General features: G+C 47.5%; 1 protein-coding gene across 4 annotated transcripts in view; it reads right to left on the reverse strand.

Annotated features, from left to right (window-relative positions):
* Positions 1-19,948, reverse strand: part of RYR3 (ryanodine receptor 3) — a 2,047,168-nt gene extending 2,027,220 nt beyond the window's left edge. For all 4 annotated transcript variants that reach the window (XM_085627314.1, XM_085627313.1, XM_085627312.1 and 1 more), the window contains exon 1: positions 19,710-19,948. In XM_085627314.1, coding sequence (XP_085483440.1) covers positions 19,710-19,757 — 48 coding nt within the window. In that variant the 5' untranslated portion in view covers positions 19,758-19,948. The remainder of the gene's footprint in view (positions 1-19,709) is intronic.
* Positions 19,949-21,171: the final 1,223 nt, after the last annotated feature.

Raw genomic sequence — 21,171 nt, forward strand, 5'->3', positions numbered from 1 at the left:
AACACATGATACATGTACTGGCGGGATTATAGCCTGCGTTATGCGTCTGGCTTCACTTAACACCTTACACATCCCGGTAGGTTTACAGTCTGAGTGGCATCAATAAAAACATGATACAAATATACAGTCTTGCTGCCAGAAGGGCATGACAGGAACCCTGTGACTGAACACGGTACAGTATGTGTGTCTGGCTGAACTAAACCCAGAACACAAATGCTGGCGGATGTATGGTCTGTGTAATCGCATGATCTGAATACTGGGGTGTGCACCCTGTCAGGCTGCTCTTCCCATAAGATACAAACAGTGGCGAGTTTACAGCCTGTCTTCCGTGTCTAGCTGCTCTAATCACACAAAACAAGCCAAGGAGGTGACAACCTGCATGGACGTCTGGTTGTTCTATTCACGATCCAAATCACATTCATGAAATAATTGTAACACAAAAATCATGTCGACTGGAGTTATAAATGCTCGTTTTTACGGCCCATATCTGCACCATCCCTATCGGAGTACATTTGGACACAGAAACAACAGATCAATACTACGCGACCAGATTAAAGCAGAGTCGCGCTAACTGTGTCTTCTAATCGCTGGCAGCAACGAGCCGCTGTTCTCGAGACGAGATTGATAAATTCAAGGAGACGCAAACTCCCGCCGGGCATACATTGCTGCAGTCCCTCATCTCTGGAATTAACGCATAAACAGGATTCGACGGACTCTCTTTGCTGCACTTCCGAACAAAATGATGCTCGGCCTTTTAAACCTGCATTTTGGTTAAATATACTAATTTTGCAATTTCAGTATTTCCCTCTTTTATTTATTCTCCATAGATCATGAATCAGTTAAACAATGCTTTGATGACCACCATCTGGGATTTCCTCTGTTTTAAAACAAATACGATAAAAATAGACTTTTCCATGAGCCCTAACGGTTTGCATAATCTTTGGATAAAGTGGAAGAGCTCTGCTTAAAAAAAACAAAAAACAGAGCGCACATAGATCAACCCATGGCAGTCACGGATTCATATGACGTGACGGCAGGGGGAAAAAGCATTGGCAAAGCCAATAGGTCTTGGGAATTAAAGGCCGAACTACTGGCTTTGTCAATGCTTGGTTGCACTGCCATTAGGTAATGCCAAAATGTCTGCCTGTGCATCAGGATGTATGCACATGCGCATTCCACCTTGGAATGGGTTTTCTACTAAAGAAAAGTCGTGATGGCCGCCGATGTGTGTGTCTTCCTGCACATGTATCATGATGCATGAGTGTGCATAAAGCCATTCTCGGATGGCAATTGACGTGTATGCATATTAAACTATCATTCCCATGACTGCCATTTAGAATGGCAAATCAAAAGAAAGGATAAAAGTGCCAAGGAAAGCAAAAGTGGCAGTGAGCGGCCCAATTGCACTTTGCAACTGAAGGGCCTTATAAAAAACATAAATATAAAAAATTGGAATAATAAAAATGGGGAGCGTGACCTGGGAACAACAGGTGAGCAATGGGTGAGTGGAACAGGAGCACAAAATAGAGAGCGGGTGCATGAAAAGAGCAATGGGGAAAAAGAAAAAAGAAAGAGCGTTCGAGGGGGGTACAGAATAGCGAGAACAAGCGATGGGGCACATGAAAAGAGAAAAATGAGAACAACGGGGTGTGGGGTAGCAAAAAGAAAGAGCAGTGGGAGGAAACATTTCAGGGAGATCCAGAAAAGACATGCATTCCCAAGGAGTTGATTTGAGATCAGAGACCTTAACTAAACAACAAAGCCTTGCAATCTCGATCAAGAGGCAAGGTCCACTGCACACTCTTGGTGTATGTTATGTATCGGAATCATTAGGTTTCCAACAGACAGATTAAGTCAGGTAGTCTGTCTATTCCCTGTCCCACATTGGCCCATCCGCGGGTTTGGAACTACGGAACTGGGTTAAACTTAGGGGGAAACTAACACTCTCTAGACATGGTTGGCACTCCTTCCTTGCACAGGGATCGGGGAAGGTCAGTGGAATGTTGAAGTGCAGAGATTCCTGGAGCCCCAGGCCTTTTAGGCACGAGCTAGGCCCTAAAAACAAGGCCAAATGGGAGTCCACTAGTAGAACTAGGATGCGTTTTGTGAGCCATTTGTGGCAGCAGTGAAAGGCCAATGCCGACGTTTGCCCTAGTTAGACATAAACAATACTGTGTGAAGGAATTCCTACTGAAGTTTTATTATCAATGGACAGTTAAGGGCCACTCAGGACAGTGCAGTAACCGTACCTCTTGAATAAAGGGCCGGGACCTCCGTGCAAGTCAATAAATAAATGAAGCAGTGGGCAAATCTCCACTGAGTTAATATTTGGAGAGGGTGGGGCAGTTATAGGCTGCACAGCACTTATGCTTCCAACCTGGCCATCCCGTAAAAGGTGGGTCTCACCGATAATAAGTGCAGTATACAAAATGCACAGGTCATATGTGGGTGTCCCATTCCAGAATCTACCCCCTTGTCTTTTAAAATACGAACTGATAACATGATGCTTCGCAGGTTTGTAGGGTAGCTCAGTAGTGTTTAGAAGTTACTATAGAATACACCTGTGTAATGTGTAGCTTATTCTTTTGAATCCTAGCTGGGCCAGCAAGGCCTTTCATTATTACCAGTCACTAAAACGACCATCACTGATGTTGGTAGTAGTAACACGGCCCATTTGCACTCTGGTACATCCGGGAGTTAATAGTAGAGAACGGCAAAATGTTATTAAAATACACACTTCTTAGGGGAGATTTCATTGGAGACGGGTGGACATAAACCAGAGACGTATACCATCGGAAATCAGTTTTGCCCCTTAAAGCTTCATTTGTTTTATGTATGTTGGATTTGCCTAGTGCGAACCTTGCTGTAAAACAAGCAATTTTACTTTGTGTAATTGACAATACACTTGTTGCAATACTAACAGTTCTTAAGGAGTGCACAATGCTCACTGTGTAATGTCTTGTGGCGCGCTTTATGAGATTTGTAACAGAACTATATTTTTTACCAACAGTCACCGGGAGCATATTTTAAGGCCACTAGGGTCGTTTCAAGCCTGAAAGTCTACCGAAAGGACTTTTTAAAAGCATTATATATTTTTCCCAAATTCTGCGCATATGTATAAAAGCCACCTTAGATATGCTATTGGCATCCACCCTCATTTGGATGCCTGCCCTATGGACATGATTGGCAACGTATTGAAAATGAAATACCACCAAATCATGCTACTTTAAAATCTGCCACTTTTCGAGCTGTATTATGTATCATGTCATATTCTCGTATGAGGAGCACACCTATTATTTGGAACCTATAATAACATATCTAGGAGTGTGTGCTATTCCTCGAGAGAGGCTTTCTTTGCATTGCTTTCACAATGGAGCTTCATCTAAACAGTCAGAGACCTGAAGACAATAAAGTGAAGATGCCCTCCCAATGTATATCTGATCCAACCTGGACATCTGGACTGAAATGCCAGGCCAATCTAACCTATTCAGACAAATTCCTCAGCATTAAACGAATTAGGCGACCCCAGGTCTATTTCCAGGTAAAGCTGGGGGAGCTTAGGCAAAAACTCAACATCCTTCGAAAGTCACATTAAACCTTTTCTAATATGCAAACTAGATATCCAGTCACACCTGTACTAAACCGATTGCAACTCAGTCGCCAGGGCTATGCCATTCTGAACCAGTACTTGCATATTAAATGCACTGAATTAAACCTAAAAGTTGTCACTTTATAATCCGCTTAAAGCCAAACATAGAGCTACTTTCTGAGACAAAGTACACAGGCAAACTACATATAGATCATGTCTGAAAGCTCCCAGTACTATTGACAAAGTTTCATCATTTTCCAACAAAAAGTCAACTTTTGCCTTGACTAAAATTATATTTTTCTGATAAAGACAGTGAAAGAATACAAAATCTATCGAAACAGAGTTCTTATATTTGCGCATGTGTACCACAGTCTATCGATTGTCTGAATGATTAACCGGACAGCTACCCCTCTTGCCCGAGTAACTTGGTTGGGGTGTCCTGATAGAGCTTGCAGGCCTGGACGCATTACACACATTGTGAACTTGATCCAAACTCCAATCACACCCATCCATGTCATTGTTCCTTTGAGTGAGAGCGGGAGAGCTATCTATGGGCTCTTCATGTCAGAGAAAGGTGTCAGAACAAGTTTGGATTTCACAGGGCGATCCACTTTCCAGCCTAAAGACACTGTCCACAGTGGCAGCTGAGGGAGGGCACAGAGATCTATTTGGATTTGACATTCCTACCAACGTCTGATGGTGCCAGGGAGACTGTCCTTAGCAGACACGGGATTAGCAAGGTCTTTCCCTACAATTAATATTATTATTAGGAATAAGAATAGTAGTAGCTGTGGTGGTAGTAGTGTCAGGTTTCATAACGCGTACCACAAAGAGGAAATGGAAAACAGGGCAGTGGAAGCTACAGTAAAGAAGGATATTAGCTTCGTGGGTATCATCTAAAACCTTTTGCCCCAGACACCCAAGAACCGGTAGTGGACTTCCAGGTCACAGAGGACTGAACTGTATAAACTGTCAGTGGATGCTAAAGATTGTGTTTGGCGACATCGGTTGTTTCGACTCTTTGGCTTGCCAGTCCTTTTGGAACCGTAATTCCATTTCCTCACCTTTGCTGTTCTTTCCGTCTATCGGTTCTCTTGCTTTCTCTCCTCTTTGGTCTCTGTGCTGACCCTTGTTTTTGTCTTGGACTGACTTTGGTATTCAACTAGGCTATAGTTTTTGTACAGGCTCCTGATTTAGCCTGTGATTAGGTTTTGGTGACTAAGAACTTGTATTTGGGGACTTGACTTTGGATTTACCCCTTTTGGTTTGCAGACTAGCATTCTATCTGGCAGTACAGAAGTGTGCAATTCATCTTCTGTTCTCTGGCAAGTTTCCAGATTTGTCTGGGGGCTAGTTACAGTGACACCTCCTCTTACGCCAGGTAAGCCACATCAGAATTTTGGAATCATAGTTAGCTATTACTCCATCTCTCAATACTCACTGCCTTCTGTTTCCCCTCTTGATGGTGAGTCATCGGCTGCCTCTGCAATGCTGTGCCATCCTGAACTTCATAAAGTCCATTCCAGGTTTTCTAATAAGCATGTAATTTGCTGGAAAAAAGTGCCATGCTATGTCTCTAATCTCGCACCACCTCTTCCAGTTTGTGAAACAGGTACTCCCTACTCTCCAGGAGTCTGACACTTGGAGGGGACCACCTGTAAGCAGAGAAAGTGGGATTAACCTAGCTATCCTTTGAGCCACATTGCAAGGGTTGTGACAAATAATACTACAGTAGCGGCTGGTGTCAGGGCAGAGTGGGGTGTGGGTGGAGACAGACGTCGAGAAAATACAAAAAAAATAAGAACTTACCTGCCACGAGCCACTCTTCTGCTCCTCTCTGGCTTCACTGCAGCACAGGTTCCCAGTCTCCCTTGCAGGTCCAATCCAGATGCTGCTCTCAGGCAGCTGGCAGCATGAGAGCAGCATCAGGATTTGGCTGAGCACCCTGGACTTGCACTCCCAATGAGACTGGGAGCCTGTGCCAGCTGTCTCCAACAAGCAACGCAGCTCGGGTTGAAGACATCTCATTGCGCATGTCATTTTGGCCGTCCTAAGGCGGCCAGTCAAATCCACATGCGCACTGACAGCGGTGCCCACCACTCCCCCTCTTGACTGCCCCCACGACGGCCCTACCCCACAACTAGGCCCTTAGAACTTGAAAAATAAAAACAATGGTAAACTTGTTTTATTTTCGTTGTATTTTCCAAGTTTATAGGCTGCTGGAGGGGGGTGGGCGTTGCTCCTCCACCATAGCAGAGGAACCACCGCTGTAGTACTAGCAGTTGTCTTAGTAGTAGTATTTGTGTTGGTCATAGTAGTAGCTGTGGTAGTAGTAGTGGTATCAGCAGTAGCAGTGATAGTAGTAGGTGTGGTAATGAACAAGTTACTTACCTTCGGTAACAATGTATCTGTAAGAAACATTAGTAGTGATAGATTCCTTACCTTAGAATTACCCCCAGGCGTCAGGCTGGATCCAGAAAGTTTTTGTCAGCAGTTCCCCTGAGTGTCGGTAGGTGGCGTCGTGCGGCTCCGCATCCGTCATCGGCGTCGTGATCGCCGGGATGACGTCACGGGCAGTACTTAGATGCCGCCCACGCGCGCTGACGTCAGTTCTGTACACGACTTTCCGCGCCAGGAACACAGAGCCATGCAAGATACTGACCACTGGTGCCTTGAAACAAGGGCCCTGAAAGGGATGACCGTAACCCTAGAAATTAGTTCCCAGAACGGGGGGAGAATGGGTGGGGCGGTAAGGAATCTATCACTACTAATGGTTCTTACAGATACATCATTACCGAAGGTAAGTAACTTGTTCATCTGAAAGAAACACGTAGTGATAGATTCCTTACCTTAGAATAGATACCCCACCAATATCAACCCCGGTGGTGGGTCTCCGAACCAAGATCACACCAGAAAATCCTGGAGAACAGCATGCCAAAAAAGCCGTCTCTCCGGACTTGGCTGTCCAGGCAATAATGTTTTGTAAACGTGTGCAGCGAGGCCCACGTAGCTGCCTGACAGTTATCATGCAGGGGGACCCCCTGTCCCAATGCAGTAGTGGCTGCAATCGCTCGAGTGGGATGAGCATGCAGCCCCACCCGAGGCTCTTTTTTAGCCAAAGAATAACAGGCTTTGATGCACAAGACAACCCAGCGGGAGATAGTCCTCTTGTGCATCGTCCGACCTTTCTTGGTGCCAACGTAGCCAACAAAGAGTTGGTCATCCACCCGGAACTGTTTTGTGCAGTGGAGGTAAAACGAAAGTGCACGTTTTGGGTCCAGAAGGTGGAGCCTTTCTTCCTCTCTGGAAGGATGTGGAGGCGGGAAGAAAGCGGGCAAGGTAACAGTCTGCTCAATATGAAAGGCCGTGACAACTTTTGGCGAAAAGGAAGGCCGGGGCCTGAGCACCACCTTGTCCGGATGAATGGAAAGGAAAGGAGGCTTACAAAAAAGAGCCTGGAGCTCACTCACTCGCCTCGCGGAGGTGATGGCAACCAGGAAGTTGTGAAGAGGCTCGAAAGGAGCGCACATCAGATTAGTTAGAACTAGATTCAAGTCCCACTGTGGCTTCACAAACGGAATAGGAGGGAAAAGGTGTGTAATGCCTTTGAGAAATCTATTTACAACAGGGGACTCGAAAAGAGAGGGCTGATCAGGTAGTCTGAGAAAGGCCGAAATGGCAGAAACATAACCTTTAATAGTGCCCAGAGCAGAGCCCTGCCGGGCCAAAGAAAGAAGGAACAAGAGGACCTCGGAAAGAGGGGCAGAAAGGGGATCCACAGCCTTTGCTGTGCACCATGCCACAAATTTGTTCCACTTTAGTGGAGGGACGCCTGGCTGCCAGAATGACATCACAGACTTCAGGAGGCAAGTCAAAGGGAATCATCTGCTGCCACTCAATCGCCACGCAAGGAGGTGGAGACTGGACAGGTTCGGGTGCAGGACCGTCCCCTGTTGCTGCGACAGAAGATCCTCATGAAGAGGCAAATGAATCGGGGGATCCACGCTCATACTAAGTAGCTCGGGATACCAAACTCTTTGAGCCCAGTCCAGCGCCACAAGAATGACTTGGGCCTGGTCGCATCGGATCTTCTTCAGCACTCTGGGCAGAAGCGGTATAGGCAGAAAGGCGTACAATAAACAGCAACTCCAACCATGACAAAACGTCTCCGAGCGAGTGCCGCCTTGGAAATTACAACGCGCAGAACTGCTGACATTGCGCGTTATCTTCAGTGGCAAATAGATTTAACCAAGGCTCTCCCCACTGTTGTAAGAGATCTTGCGCCACCTCCGAGTGAAGACGCCATTCGTGATCCATCATGCACCTGCGGCTGAGCTCGTCCGCCCTGGCGTTCAGTGAACCTGCCAGGTGTTGAACCACCAGCGAAATGCCCTGATGTTCCAGCCATGTCCAGAGGCGCAGAGCCTCCTGACATATTTTCCACGGCCCCACCCCGCCCTGCTTGTTGCAATACCACATGGCGGTGGTGTTGTCCGTGAACACCTGCACTACGCTCCCCTTGACAGAGGGAACGAATGCCTTCAGTGCAAGACGGATTGCCCAAAGCTCCAGAAGGTTGATATGGAGCTTGGACTCTGCCGGAGACCAGAAGCCTCTATCTCCACCTCTCCCATGTGGCCACCCCATCCCAGGAGGGACGCATCCGTCACCACTGTGTGCTCCGGTTGGGGAAAGGAGAGGGATCTGCCGCTGACCCAATGCTGGTGAATGAGCCACCACTGCAACTGCTGTGCAGTGGCCTCCGAGATCTGGACGTTTTCGGACAGGTCCCCCTGATGCTGCGCCCACTGGAACTTCAGGTCCCACTGCAGAGCCCGCATATGCCTTTTGGCATGGTTGATCAGCAGGATGTAGGAGGCCATGAGGTCCAGCAGACTCAGGGTCATCCTGACCGAAACCCAGGACAAGGGCTGAAAGATTGGAATCATAGCACGAATGTCCTGGACTCGCTGTTCAGGAGGATAAACCCGAAACTGCGCCGTGTCCAGAACCGCTCTGATGAAAAGGAGCTGCTGAGAGGCTACCAGGTGCGACTTCGGCACGTTGATGCAAATGCAGGAGGTCGGCCGTAGTCTGGAGGTGGGAGATGAATGCCTGGGGCAAGCCCGCCTTCAACAGCCAGTCGTCGAGATAGGGGAAGACTGAAACCCCTGATCTGCGCATATGAGCTGCGACCACCGCCATCACTTTCGTGAACACCCAGGGGCGCTGGTAAGGTCAAAAGGGAGCACGGTGAACTGAAAGTGCTCGTGGTCAACCGTGAACCGCAGGTAACGCTGGTGGGCCGGCAGGACGGGAATATGAAAGTAGGCATCCTGCAAGTCTAATGCTACCATCCAGTCTTGCGAGTCATGGGCAGACAAGACCTTAGCCAATGTGAGAATCTTGAACTTCTCCTTCCGGAGGAAGTGATTGACGTTCCGAAGATCTAAGATAGGACGCAGGCCCTTGTCCTTATTTGGAACCACAAAGTAGTGGGAATAACAACCACGACCTACTTCGGGCGTCAGAACGTGCTCGATGGCCCCCTTGGCCAAGAGGGCCGCAACATCCTGCTGGAGAAGTGTCAAGTGATCCCCTGACATGTGGTGATACTGAGGTGGCATGGCTGGAGGGGTAGTCTTGAAGGGGAGGGAGTAGCCCCTTTGGACAATTTGCAGCACCCACTGGTCCGAAGTGATGGTGCATCAGTGGGGGAGATGATGGCGAATCCGTCCGCCCACTGACGTTTGATGGACCTGAAAGGACGGACTAGGAAGGCTTTGTAGTGGATGCTGCGGGGTTGGAGGTGGACTGACCTGCCCGCTGAACCCCTGAACCGCCTCGATGGTTGCCACATCCGCGGCTGCGCTGAGGAAGTTGCTGCGCCGGCCTGTGACCCTGCGAACGTAGTGGGGCGCCCCTTCCGCGGCCAGGAAAGGAGCGAAAGGCAGAAGGCGGAGGAGGCCGAGTGGCTGACAGGCCCAAGGACTTGGCCGTAGCCCGTGAGTCCTGAAAGCGCTCCAGCAAACTATGTAAATGTAAATGTAAATGTGTATGTGCTTATATAGCACCGAATCACCCCTAGGGGTATCTCAGCGCTGTACTCATACCGCTGAAGGAACCCTTCCTGGCTTTCTGTGTGAAGTGTCCACTCCTGGGCACCCCCATGGTGAAGCCAGGCATCCCAGCGCTGTTGGGGCCGTTGTGGAGATTAAGCAAGCTATTGCCCAGTGTTGCAGCGTGGGACCTATGATTAGAATAGGCACTGAGGCGAGAATATCCAGTCCGAGGAATTTATAGCCTGAGACCCTGCCGCGGCGGAAATCAAACCCTGGTCCCAGACCAGTGCTCTGCATCGAGATCTGCCGCTCTCACCATTGAGCCACACTTCTCCACTATCTGCCTTATTGCCAAAAAGGCGAATGCCCTTAAAGGGCATGTCCATCAGGGTATTCTGGACATCCCCCGAAAAGCCAGTTGTTCTCAGCCAGGTGTGGCGCCTAAGCGCCACCGTCGTGGAAATCGCCCTGCCCAGTGAGTCGGCGGTGTCAAGCCCACAACGATGGTGAACTTAGCTGCGTCTCTCCCAGCAGCAACAGCCTGGGCGAGTACTGTCTGGACCTCCTCCGGACAGCTGGGCAGCACCTGCGCAACCGTGTCCCACGCAGAGTGGGACTAATGGCCCAAGAGGCATGCGGTGTTCACCGACTGCAGCCCTAAGCTGGCAGATGAAAACAGCTTCTTGCTAAACTGCTCCAGCTTCTTGGCTTCCCTATCCGGAGGTGCGGAAGGGAATGCGCTTTGGGACGCAGAGGCCTGGACAGCCAAGCTCTCAGGAGTGGGGTGTTGGGAGAGGAAGAGTGGATCGCCCGGAGCCGGGCGATGGCCTCGGGCCACGTTCCTGTCCACAGAAGCCCCTGTGTTGAGCCTGGACAAGCTGCCCAAAAGAACATCAGAAAGTGCATCATTAAAGGGCAGCAAGGGCTTCGAGGAGGTTGCCGCCGGCTGGAGCACTTCTGTCAGGAAGTTAGTCCTGACGGCCACTGGAGGGAGTTCGAGGTGGAGGGCCTCGGCTGCCCTACGCAACACCACTTCGTAACTGGCTCCCTCCTCCATGGCCACGGTAGGAGGAGACAGCATGCCAAGGTCAGGCGAGGTGTCAAGACCACTGGCTTCCCCCAAATCCTCTGCCCAGTCCGGATCATAAGCACAGACCTCCCCTTCCTACGAAGTCTGTGGAACAGGCTGAAAATATGGAGGACGGACATAGGGAACAAATCCCATTGGCGTTGGAAGCGGCGTAGAGCGATGTCGATCCGGCGCCGTGTACGGTTCAGAGCGATACCAAAGGGGATGATGGACGGAGCGTTTCAGCAAATCAAAAACTCACCCCCAGTCAACTGATCTGGGTTTAATCCATCATCATTCTTTAGCTCACTCCACCACCCCAGTTCAGACATGGCCATATGCAAATCAGTCTGACCCTGTGCCTCATGGGAACAGTCCAGTTCAGGGCTGAAGCCGGGGACGACGTCGTCCCGAAGAGCGGGCGACGTCGGAGGCGGTGCCGGTGGGGTCGACGTCAGTGGAGGCGTAACAAGGTCAACCGGCATCGACCGGGGTCTGATCCCGGATCCCATGGGGGCCTGCGGCACCGGGGTCGGAGCCATCGGCGACACCGGGGCCGGAGCAGGCGGCAATAGAGCAGGACCCCCAGTCGGGCCCGCGGGGCCCAGCGGCGCACCAGACGGCCCAAAGAGTCGGGCCATGGCAGCAAGAAACTCTTGCACCTGGGCAGGCGTCACCGCCGGACCCAGGAAGGGCGGGTAGGCCGGTGGCGACGTCCTGGGCTCCACTGGTGCTGCGGGGGTAGCACCACCCGCACCCTTAGCCGCAACGGGCGAGGGGAAGTCGAAGAGCGACGATGCTTCTTCGACTTCTTCTTGGAATGCTTTGACTTACCTGACCCAAGTGCGAAGACTTAGATCCAGAAGAATGATGGTGAGGACTCCGCAACCGGTCCCTCGACCTCCCACTGGACCGGGACCTTGAACGGCGCGGAGCTGACTGCTGGACTTCCAGCAACTTTCTGGACCGCTCCCGCAAAGTTTTCAGCGCCATGGCCTGGCAGTCGGGGCACAACTTGGAGTCGTGGTCGCACCCCAGCCAGTAGAGACATACGCGGTGTGGGTCCGTCACCGATATCATGCGGTGACAGTCTCCACAGTTCTTAAACCCGGGCATCCCTACGACACCAGGAGTCGATCGACTCAAGAAAAAAGGAGACGTAAAGCCTAAAAAAACTCTGTCAAAAAATGACTGGTGGTACTAGCTCTTCCCGGATCTGCACTTGCTGGCGCGGAAAAAGAAAAAACTGACGTCAGCACGCGTAGGCGATGTCTAAGTACTGCCCGCGACGTCATCCCGGCGATCATGAAGCCGACGGCGGACATGGAGCTGCACGACGCCACCTACCGATGTGCAGGGGTACTGCTAATGAAAACATTCCGTATCCAGCCTGATACCTGGGGGTAATTCTAAGGTAAGGAATCTATCACTATGTTTCTTTCAGATTTTTTTTTTTTTTTAAACATATTTTTATTGACATTTTCAGAGTGAATATACCGTACATCAATCACATCTTTCCAGTAATTATGGCATATAGTATAGTATATGGTATCATACACCAACTGTATGTCCTGAATGTGTTTCTTTCAGATAATAAAATATTAGTATTAATATTATCCTCACCATCCAGGGATGAGAGGTGTGGCATGTAACAGAGAACAAGCATTTGTGGTGTGGCTCCTTCTGCTGAATAACTACCCTTAGGGAAGGAATGAAGGATGGTTTATGGACGTTCTTGAGCAGTGACTACTTAAGCAGTACAGGTAGAATGGGGTAGTCGTATGAAACCCTTTTCTCCAGTTTGTGTCAATAGTTAAAACATATATCTCGTTAATGGATACGGATTTTGGTAGCGTAGACAAACATAATTTTTCATAAAAAATACATTCAAATGATTGAAGAGAGGAAACAGTTATTTAGAAATTACTGATTAGCTCTTTTTCTCCTCTATCCACTTTAGTGCCGCTGCTGAAACTAAAGTGGTACCTGGTGCGTAATGAGCTATCTTGAAAAGGTGAAGGCAACGAGTAGTAGTCCACAATCACCCCACTTCAATTCTTAATCTATTCTTCATCTTTGCAGATTCTAACAGTTAGTCACTGCACCATGCAAGCAGCACCTGCCTCTCTATCCACCACCCACAACACTGAATGTATTCATCTTTTTCTATCTTTTATGCTCCTCATCTACTCTGCCTACATCCCTGCCTACAGCCCTGCCTGTAGGCAGTCTTCTTCTTTCCTGCATATGTTATCTACCTCTGTGACAATTTCCAGATGCAGCTGTGTCTACCACCTTTAGAAGGATGATAAGCAACTCTTTTCCTGCTTTCCATCATTGTCCTCTCATTCTTGGACAATTTACAGATTTTGCAAACAACACAGTGTTCAGCTCACTCATGCTGAACTCCACAAAAACTGATACTGTTGATTTTTCTGATTCACCTTAATCTGCTCCACCCAACCCATTAATTACAATCGATTCTCCCCTCATATTCTAATGCCTTATTCAGATTTTATGTGGTTAGTTTTCATGTTAATATAGTTTACCTTCTGGTCTCCTACCCTAAAGATGTGCATACAAATTCAGACCTCGATTGTGACCTTGTGATTCAGAATCCGCAAAAACAATGTTACATTTCTGTTTGTTTTATAAGCTCTACACAAAACCTAGGAACATGTTTTTAATTCCTTTCCTAGGTCTTAATATAAGGAAATGCAGACCTTCCCTGCTGCAGTTCAATTACTTCAGTCTAAATTTTCATGCATAATGATCTATAAATGTATTTTGGTTGCAGTAAGGCTGAGAAACACGGAGGGCAAATGATACGACGCTCTCTTTGAATTGGAAATTTGACTTGATGTTGATGGCTTGTATTGGGTTTCTTTTATGACACTTTGCCGAATAAAGAATTTTTTGACAGAAAAAAACTTTAGTCCTCTCATAGGAACCCATGGCTATCTATTCAACTAAAGATACGGGCCTTCATCTGCACCACCGCTATCATAGTCTGGTTCCCAGAAATCATTTCAGAAAAGCCAAGTCTTTTGTTACTGTTCTTTAATGATCAAAGCTAGTACTGTAACAGCTACACAAGCTGTCTTCATCCCCATTAGATATATTCTGGCTTCCCACCCCCAAATGACATCATGCTGACTTTCTAGCTGCAGAAGAGAGTGTCCCATGCAAACTATGTATCTTATACTTCAAGGTTATCCAGATCATGTCCCTTCCATACTTCTCCCAAAACCCTGGCCTTTGAAACCCCTCACAATATCTGCAGTTTGCCAGCCACCATCTCTCAGATTTGCCCATAACACCTTATCTGTAATTTGTTCAATCATTCTAGACCGACCCTTCGACCATAACACACTCGACGGCGAATAGCAGGCAATACCTTCCATTTCCGCATTCAAGGCTACTCTCAGAGCTCACATACTCGGGTTCAGGAATAACCACAGCTAAAAAGTAAGAACCAACATTTTCAAGCTCACGCCGCATAGACAGTTAACAATCTTAGCACTCACATATAATTAGGTGTTATTTTTTCAATGCATGCTATTTTGTTTGAGTGTAATGCCATTTTATTGTTATTGACCACCCATAATAAACCATCACTACCTAACTTCCAATGTTCCTGTGACAAAAGTATTGCTCTTTGTAGCTTTTCTGTTAGCACTGCTGATGCTCTCTAATAATTAGTCAAAATTGCATTCTGAAATGCAAATTAAATAAATAAATAAATAAATAATGTGGCGCCCTTGAGAAGGTGACGTATTTTACGCCAAACCACTTAGAAAGGCTCGGGAACGCTATGTTTTTCTAGCCAATAGAGCTTACTTTCCCAGGCATAACATGGTGGTGGGTTAGAAAGATTACTAGGTGAATTTGTAGAGCGGTACAAACACTAATTAAGTGGCGCACAAATGCAGTAAACTGATGGACGTGGCCATCTGGTAGAAGGATGTCAACCCAACCTTTCCTAAATCTCTTTAGGATTGACTTAGGTTTCAGCATTTAAAAGTGCAGCTGGAGGAACAAGCAACACAGAGGGAACGGTGAATACACCTTTGGAAATAGAGTAGGTGATGGGGTCAAACTGTAAAAAAGGCCCTAAGTTACAAAACGTACCAGCCATGGATTTGCTACAAATCCAGAAATCAGGCAAAGACAAATTAATGATATTACTTGTCCGGATGCGACATCAAAAATCACAGTACTTGAAATGGCAAGCTTTGTATTATTGCAAATAGCACACAAAACAGCATCATACTTGCACTGTTACACATTAAAACATAACACAGGGCAAACGGTGCACTCTTGCGCTCCAATACTCAACAAGGGGCAAGCTTTGCACTGGTATACATGCCCATACAACAAAAGGCAAACAAACCACTGACACACATCAACATACAACACATGGCAAAGCATGCACTGTCACACACTGTCAGTTGGTACCTATATAGTGCTCAATTAGTTATTATTTCCCAACCCTTTGCTATTAGCAATACCGGAGGCGCCAGTAATTCTAAGGAGGGAATGAATAACCAGTATTATGAGATCTTGGGGAATACGTTGTTGCAATCGGATTTACCAAGAAGATTCTTGGTAAGGTGCAGGTGAACTCTCTGGGGAAAAACCTCAACATACAATGTCCCCCCATAACTAATAATTCTGATGGGCCGGTCACTTTGTTTCACCCGATGTAGGATGGATACTAACAAACAGCAAGACTATACATTCAGTGCACTTTCAGCTAAAAATCCGAGTTATGTAGGAAAATATAGCATTTGATTTGGGTTTCCTTCTTCATACTCACATTGAAAACAAGATCAGTCAATTCAGCATGTTGTGCAGAGCCGAGTTCTTATTTGGTGTGGCAGAGTATACTGTAAATATGTTCCTGCTGATGCATCATCTCACACATCATCACTTTAAACTGGCTGCATTTTTATGTCTGGCGTGACAACAAACCTGTCTACAAAGCATATTGTTACCAATTCTTTTCAATATGCATACAGTAGGCGTTGGCTCCATCACGAGTAATGTAAGTCTCTGAGCTTATTCTATAGACTATTGGGTGTATAATTACACCTTCCAGAAAGTGGTTCTATTGGAATGCACGAGGGACTATTTTACATCTGAAAAGTACACTCAAACATCAAGCTAGCTGTTTGCCAGATTCAATTCTTTATCTCCTACAACTTACACCAAAAACAATCCCTTTTTGCTACGTTTTTCGCAGCACTGGCAAAGCCAACAGTGGAGACTTTAATGTAATAAACAGCATTAGGACTTGCAAAGCATATAAACAACATGTGAGAATGCCTCTGGTTACATGTTTTAGCAAAGTAAAGCTAGACCTACTGGGTTTGCCAATGCGTGTTTCAACTTGCAGTTTTGATTTTGTGACAGTGAAGTTAGGTTAGCTAGCCTGCATTCAAATTAAGTACATCTAGTGTTGGAATGATGCATGTGCACAGAATTATCAGTCATTGATAGTCCTCTTTTACCATTCTCAACGAAAATATTTATTCATACTGCTTCTTACTTCCACTTTTTAGCACTATTTTGCCAGAGGCACGTAAGTAAATTAAATAGTGTCACATGCAAAAGTGCCTGATCATCATAACACAAATCCGTCCTCTCACAGACATCCTTACCAATTATCTTGGTTTGTCTCTTCAGTAAGAAATGTACCTTTATTGAACTGGCACACACTAGATATTTTTCAAAATGTGACATGATTTAATTTCCTCTAGTGGTATCAGGGCCAAGTGTCAAATGGTCTTGCTTCTTGTACTGACATCAGAGCACCGTGATCTGTTACTTCCTGAGACGTTAGTGTATGAACAAACTGTGTGCGGTTAAGTCCAACTACATGAAGCAGATATTGGACCATTTCAAATGAATGTATAAAGAGGGGCAAAATGTGCACTGCTAAAAAACAACATACAGATCAAAGCAAAGCCTCCACTTTTACTCACCAAATTAACATACAAGCCTAACCGTGAACGATAACACGTAAAATGACAATACAGACAAACGTCATAGCCTTACAGATCAAGTTACAATACAGGGAAAACCTTGCATTATTAAAGACCAGTATACAAGACGGAGTAGAAAGTGACTGATCAAGGGGCACCATTAACTATTTCGACAATGTCAAAGTACAATTAATGTTGCATTTCGAAAAATGCATATAGATATGGGGCAAAATAAGAGTTTACAAACAAAACACCAAGTATTGAAGTTCCAAAGACAAAGAAAAGGGAACCAAGGACCAGGACATACAAGCCCTTCCTGTGTCTATTGTTTTAACAACCAATTAGACTGTGTTGTAAAGATATGCCATGCTGTTACTGGCTTTGGACTTTGATCCCACCTCAACTTCAGCCAAGAAACTGTTTAGGAAATACACTCAGACTGATGCTTCCACGCATCTTTGATGTTAGGTAATATTTATTGAAAAGGCCTGCATTCTAACTATGGGTTTAAGTCTGCCTCCTCAGCTTCGCCATTCTTGTATGTAAGTATACAAACTACTCAATTAAGAAATAAATGAACTTGAGTAGCACACGTCTATTTTATTATCTGAGCATTGGCTTGCTGGTGTCTGTGAGGCCTAGCACAGAAAATGGGAGGGGCTCAGAAGTGGCCCCTGTATCTGCCTCCTAACAAACACATGAGCCTAAAGTATTATTACATAATTGACTGCCCTTTTTCTTTGCTGAAGAATTAGACATGGTGCACATTGTAGGTTTCGAATCTTCCACTTCCCTGTCCCTCTAATCTTCACACACATAAAAAATACATCGATGCCAGGCTATTGTGCACTGGTCCCATGTCATTTTGTACAACCTCTGGGCAATTTTGCAGTGGCATGCACTGGTGCAAAAACGATATTTGCACCGACTGACAAGTGCAAAAATAACTTTGTTTTATTAGTCAGTTAATGCAAATGTCAGTTCAAGACCTGTAAAACTGCCAAACATTAGTGTCAAATTGGCCAGCACTGGTTCCATTTACCTGATCTAGCCTATAGTCCTCCGATTTGCGCCTCATGTGCCAACCAAAAACATGCAGAGCCCATTTATCCAACACAGCTTAGAGGAAATTAAGGGAGATTCAATCACTACTAAATTTAAGGCGCAGACCTGCTGAGTTACAATAAAAGGAAGTATATTACGTCAGAGTCGATTCTATTCCAAGTAGTCTCTGCCTTCTGATAACTTGGAAAGGCGAATTGAAAAGAGTGTATTAAACCACTGCATTATATTCAAAATTAAAAATGGCTATTCAATGTAACAAAAGCTTCTATGCAAACGTATCCAAGTGTATTTAACTGCTTTAAATTTAAGTTTATATTGGCGTTGTCACTTAATCATAGGTGCAAGGCGTATTACGCTTATTTGCGCAAAATCTAATCTTTAAATTCTAGCATTGAGTGTTCAGAATAAAAATGATTACAGAACATTTCGAAATGATTGATTTTCTAAGACGCCGGACTGCACTGTGCTTGCTGGTGGTAAAGAGACATGTGGCTTCAGTTGTCCACTCAGAGCAGTTGATGTTATGTTATTGTTAGCTGTGTTTCCACAACATGGATTCTACTTTTAGCATGCTGTCTGAACTGATACCCCAGACCTCTTGCAGTGGTGTTGGTGCCAGTGTCCGAAGGAAGCGCTACCAAGGGCCTAGTGAACGTGTCCATGATGGCAGATTGAGTCAGTCAAGAGTCAGGGGATATGAGCTTCTGATGAGCATGAGCGCACGCCTGCACAGCAGCGCTAGGCACCCCCCACACCACTCCCATCTCAGCCTTGGAATGCGGAGGGCTGAAGAGCAGCTGTTCCCTGGGGCAGGGAGGACACACGGTGCAAGAGGAGCCCGAGAGAGCCCTTTAAAGCAGCCCTGTGACCAGTGGCACAAGGAGTCTCACAGGTCCTCCCTCTGGGGAGAGTGCATGCGCTCATAACCTAGAAATGGCTCGGAGACTTCACTCACCTGTCGCATAACATCTAGGACACATGCATTGACTGCTTCCGAGGACCTAACAGGTGTGAATGAAGGCACGCTAATTACACCCAGTCTGCACCTGCTCTAAAGGCACATAGAGAGGCTCGGGGTACACTCTCCGATGCAGTGACTTGAGCTGGCAAAGGATTCTCCACGGATATTGACAATGCATTTGTAACCTCAGCCCCGTTGTGCGAAAGGAAGCCAGGCATGTAAGGCAGGACACTGAAGCCAGTGAGGGAGGCACTCCTGAACCCTGCTCCCACGCGGCACCTGCTGATCCAGCCCGTGCCCCTACCCCCACCCAGGTGTTTGGTCTCTTTCTACACGGGACAGGGAGAGGGGAGGGAAGAGGGACAGGTGTATCTGCGCGCGTCTGAATGTGTGCCCCCTGGCAAGCTTCCTCCTCAGAGTTTCCACCGTCACCATGAACTGAATGTGATAAAGGGTGGACGGGACTGAGCCTGGTCCGAGCCTCCAGAAATGGTGTCAGGGGGTGAGGCGGAGGATGCAGGAGGCAGGGGAGGCGCTGTCACCCTTCTAGTTAAGGGTCAGTGTAGAGCGGACAAGGGAGCTGAGAGCACACAGGGGCTGCGGTCTGTCGCAGGTGCTGGAAGGGACGAGTCACGCTGCCGAAGGTACTCACGCAAGATCAGGGGCAAAAGGAGGAGGAAAGTTCACGAGAACCATCAAATGAGGCAGGGAGCGGTGGATGGAGCTGGGCACAACGCCCATCCACCCGAACAGCTCCCCACAAATTGAAGGGTGGCATGGCACAAAAATATACGCCTAGGCTTGTATTAACATGAAGCAGTGTGGGCAGCGCAGGCAGCCCCTGTATTCAAGGCGTGCATAGGAGCCGCTGGTGTTTGCTGAATAAAGGACGCGCTCCCTCCCCCTCACTCCCAGCAGCGGCGGGGAGAGCTCTGCGCACGCACGCAGGCAGGCAGGCAGCGGCCCCGGTACTCACGGTGCGCAGGAACTGGATCTCGTCCTCCCCCTCGCCTCCTTCGGCCATGGCTCCCGAGGAGTCCGCTGTGCACGCGCTCTGCTGGCCTCGTCCGCCGGCAGCCCCAGGCTCCGCTCTGCGCTGCGCTCCGTGCAATATTAGCAGCCGGCTAATCCACGGCCATATAGGGAGCCCGGCCTCTGTGTGCTCACTGCACTGCACTGCAGACTGACATCCCCCTCAGCGCCAGCGCCAACTGCACAGGCTTTAGAGCGGAGCGCGCAGAGCCGCCCCCTCCCGCACCTCCCAAAAGAGCACGGCCCTCCCCGCCCCTCCCCTGCACGGGAGCCCCCACTGAAGGGTAACTTACACCCTGGCCCTGCCACCTCCTGCTTATGGACCTCTGACTCCTGGAGAAGAGTGCATCCTCTGGGGATTAACTTTAAACCCCCTCCTCCCCACACCTCGTCCACATGGAGTGCTTCAAAAGGGATCGGAAAAGGAACTTCACTAGCGCACGTGGAGGTAGTAACCAGATGACTTATCCATTAGCGGCCTCTTCTCGAAACAAAACGACCAGACTTTTAAAGAGAGAGCAGGCGGAGGCTGCACGTAAATAACCCCCCATCCACACAGGCACTCCTGCCCCAAACTGGAGGATGTTGTGCCTGAGTAAAAACCAACAACAACCTGCCCATTGAAAAACATCCTGTTAATCACTCCCCAACTCCAAGACACCTGGACTTCCCAGCTCCAGCTCCATCCCCACCCCCAACACCAACACCAACACCAAGACACCAGGAGTTCCTTCCTCCAGTGAGGGTCTGTACAAGGAGCAAAGTATAAACCAGCTGTGCCACCCTGCGGGTTTCCTTTTCTTTGAAAGTTTCCCTCTTCAGCTTCCCCCCCCCCCTATCTGAACCCCACACACCACCATACGCCCCATTCTAGCTTTCATAAACACAGCACTAGACAGATACTTGCTGCTGTGACATGTCAGTCCCCTTGCTGTCTGCAAGGTAGAAACCTCTCGCCTCATTATGGAGATTGCCTCAGTGGTGCCAGTCTGTAAAGTATTGGGGATGCAGCGTTTTACTTGTACTACTGGGGTGATGCGCCACCGGAATAAGCCCCATGCGTAAAATCCATTTAATCGACCATAGGCAGACCATCCTTGCTTAAGGGATGCATTTTTTTACAGTTGTTCTTCCCACATGATAACTCTTTTGTGGGCCTGGCCCTCTTTTGTGTTTAACATCAGCAGGAATTGTTCTGAAAAGGTGTCCTATTTGATGCCTGAACTTGGGCTGGGATTTATATTCCTTCCATAGTTAGGCTGAAAACGTTTTTGGGAAATTCTTAGTTTGCTGAATTGTGTAGCGCTTACAGTTTCCAATAAGGCTTCTCTTTTATTAGGAACCGAACTCTGAAATGTATAAGTACTAGGCTCCTGAAGTTAGTGCTTAGTGATTGAAAGGGCTTC

Source organism: Triturus cristatus, chromosome 9 (genome assembly GCF_964204655.1).
Source record: "Triturus cristatus chromosome 9, aTriCri1.1, whole genome shotgun sequence".
Taxonomy (NCBI): Eukaryota; Metazoa; Chordata; class Amphibia; order Caudata; family Salamandridae; genus Triturus; species Triturus cristatus.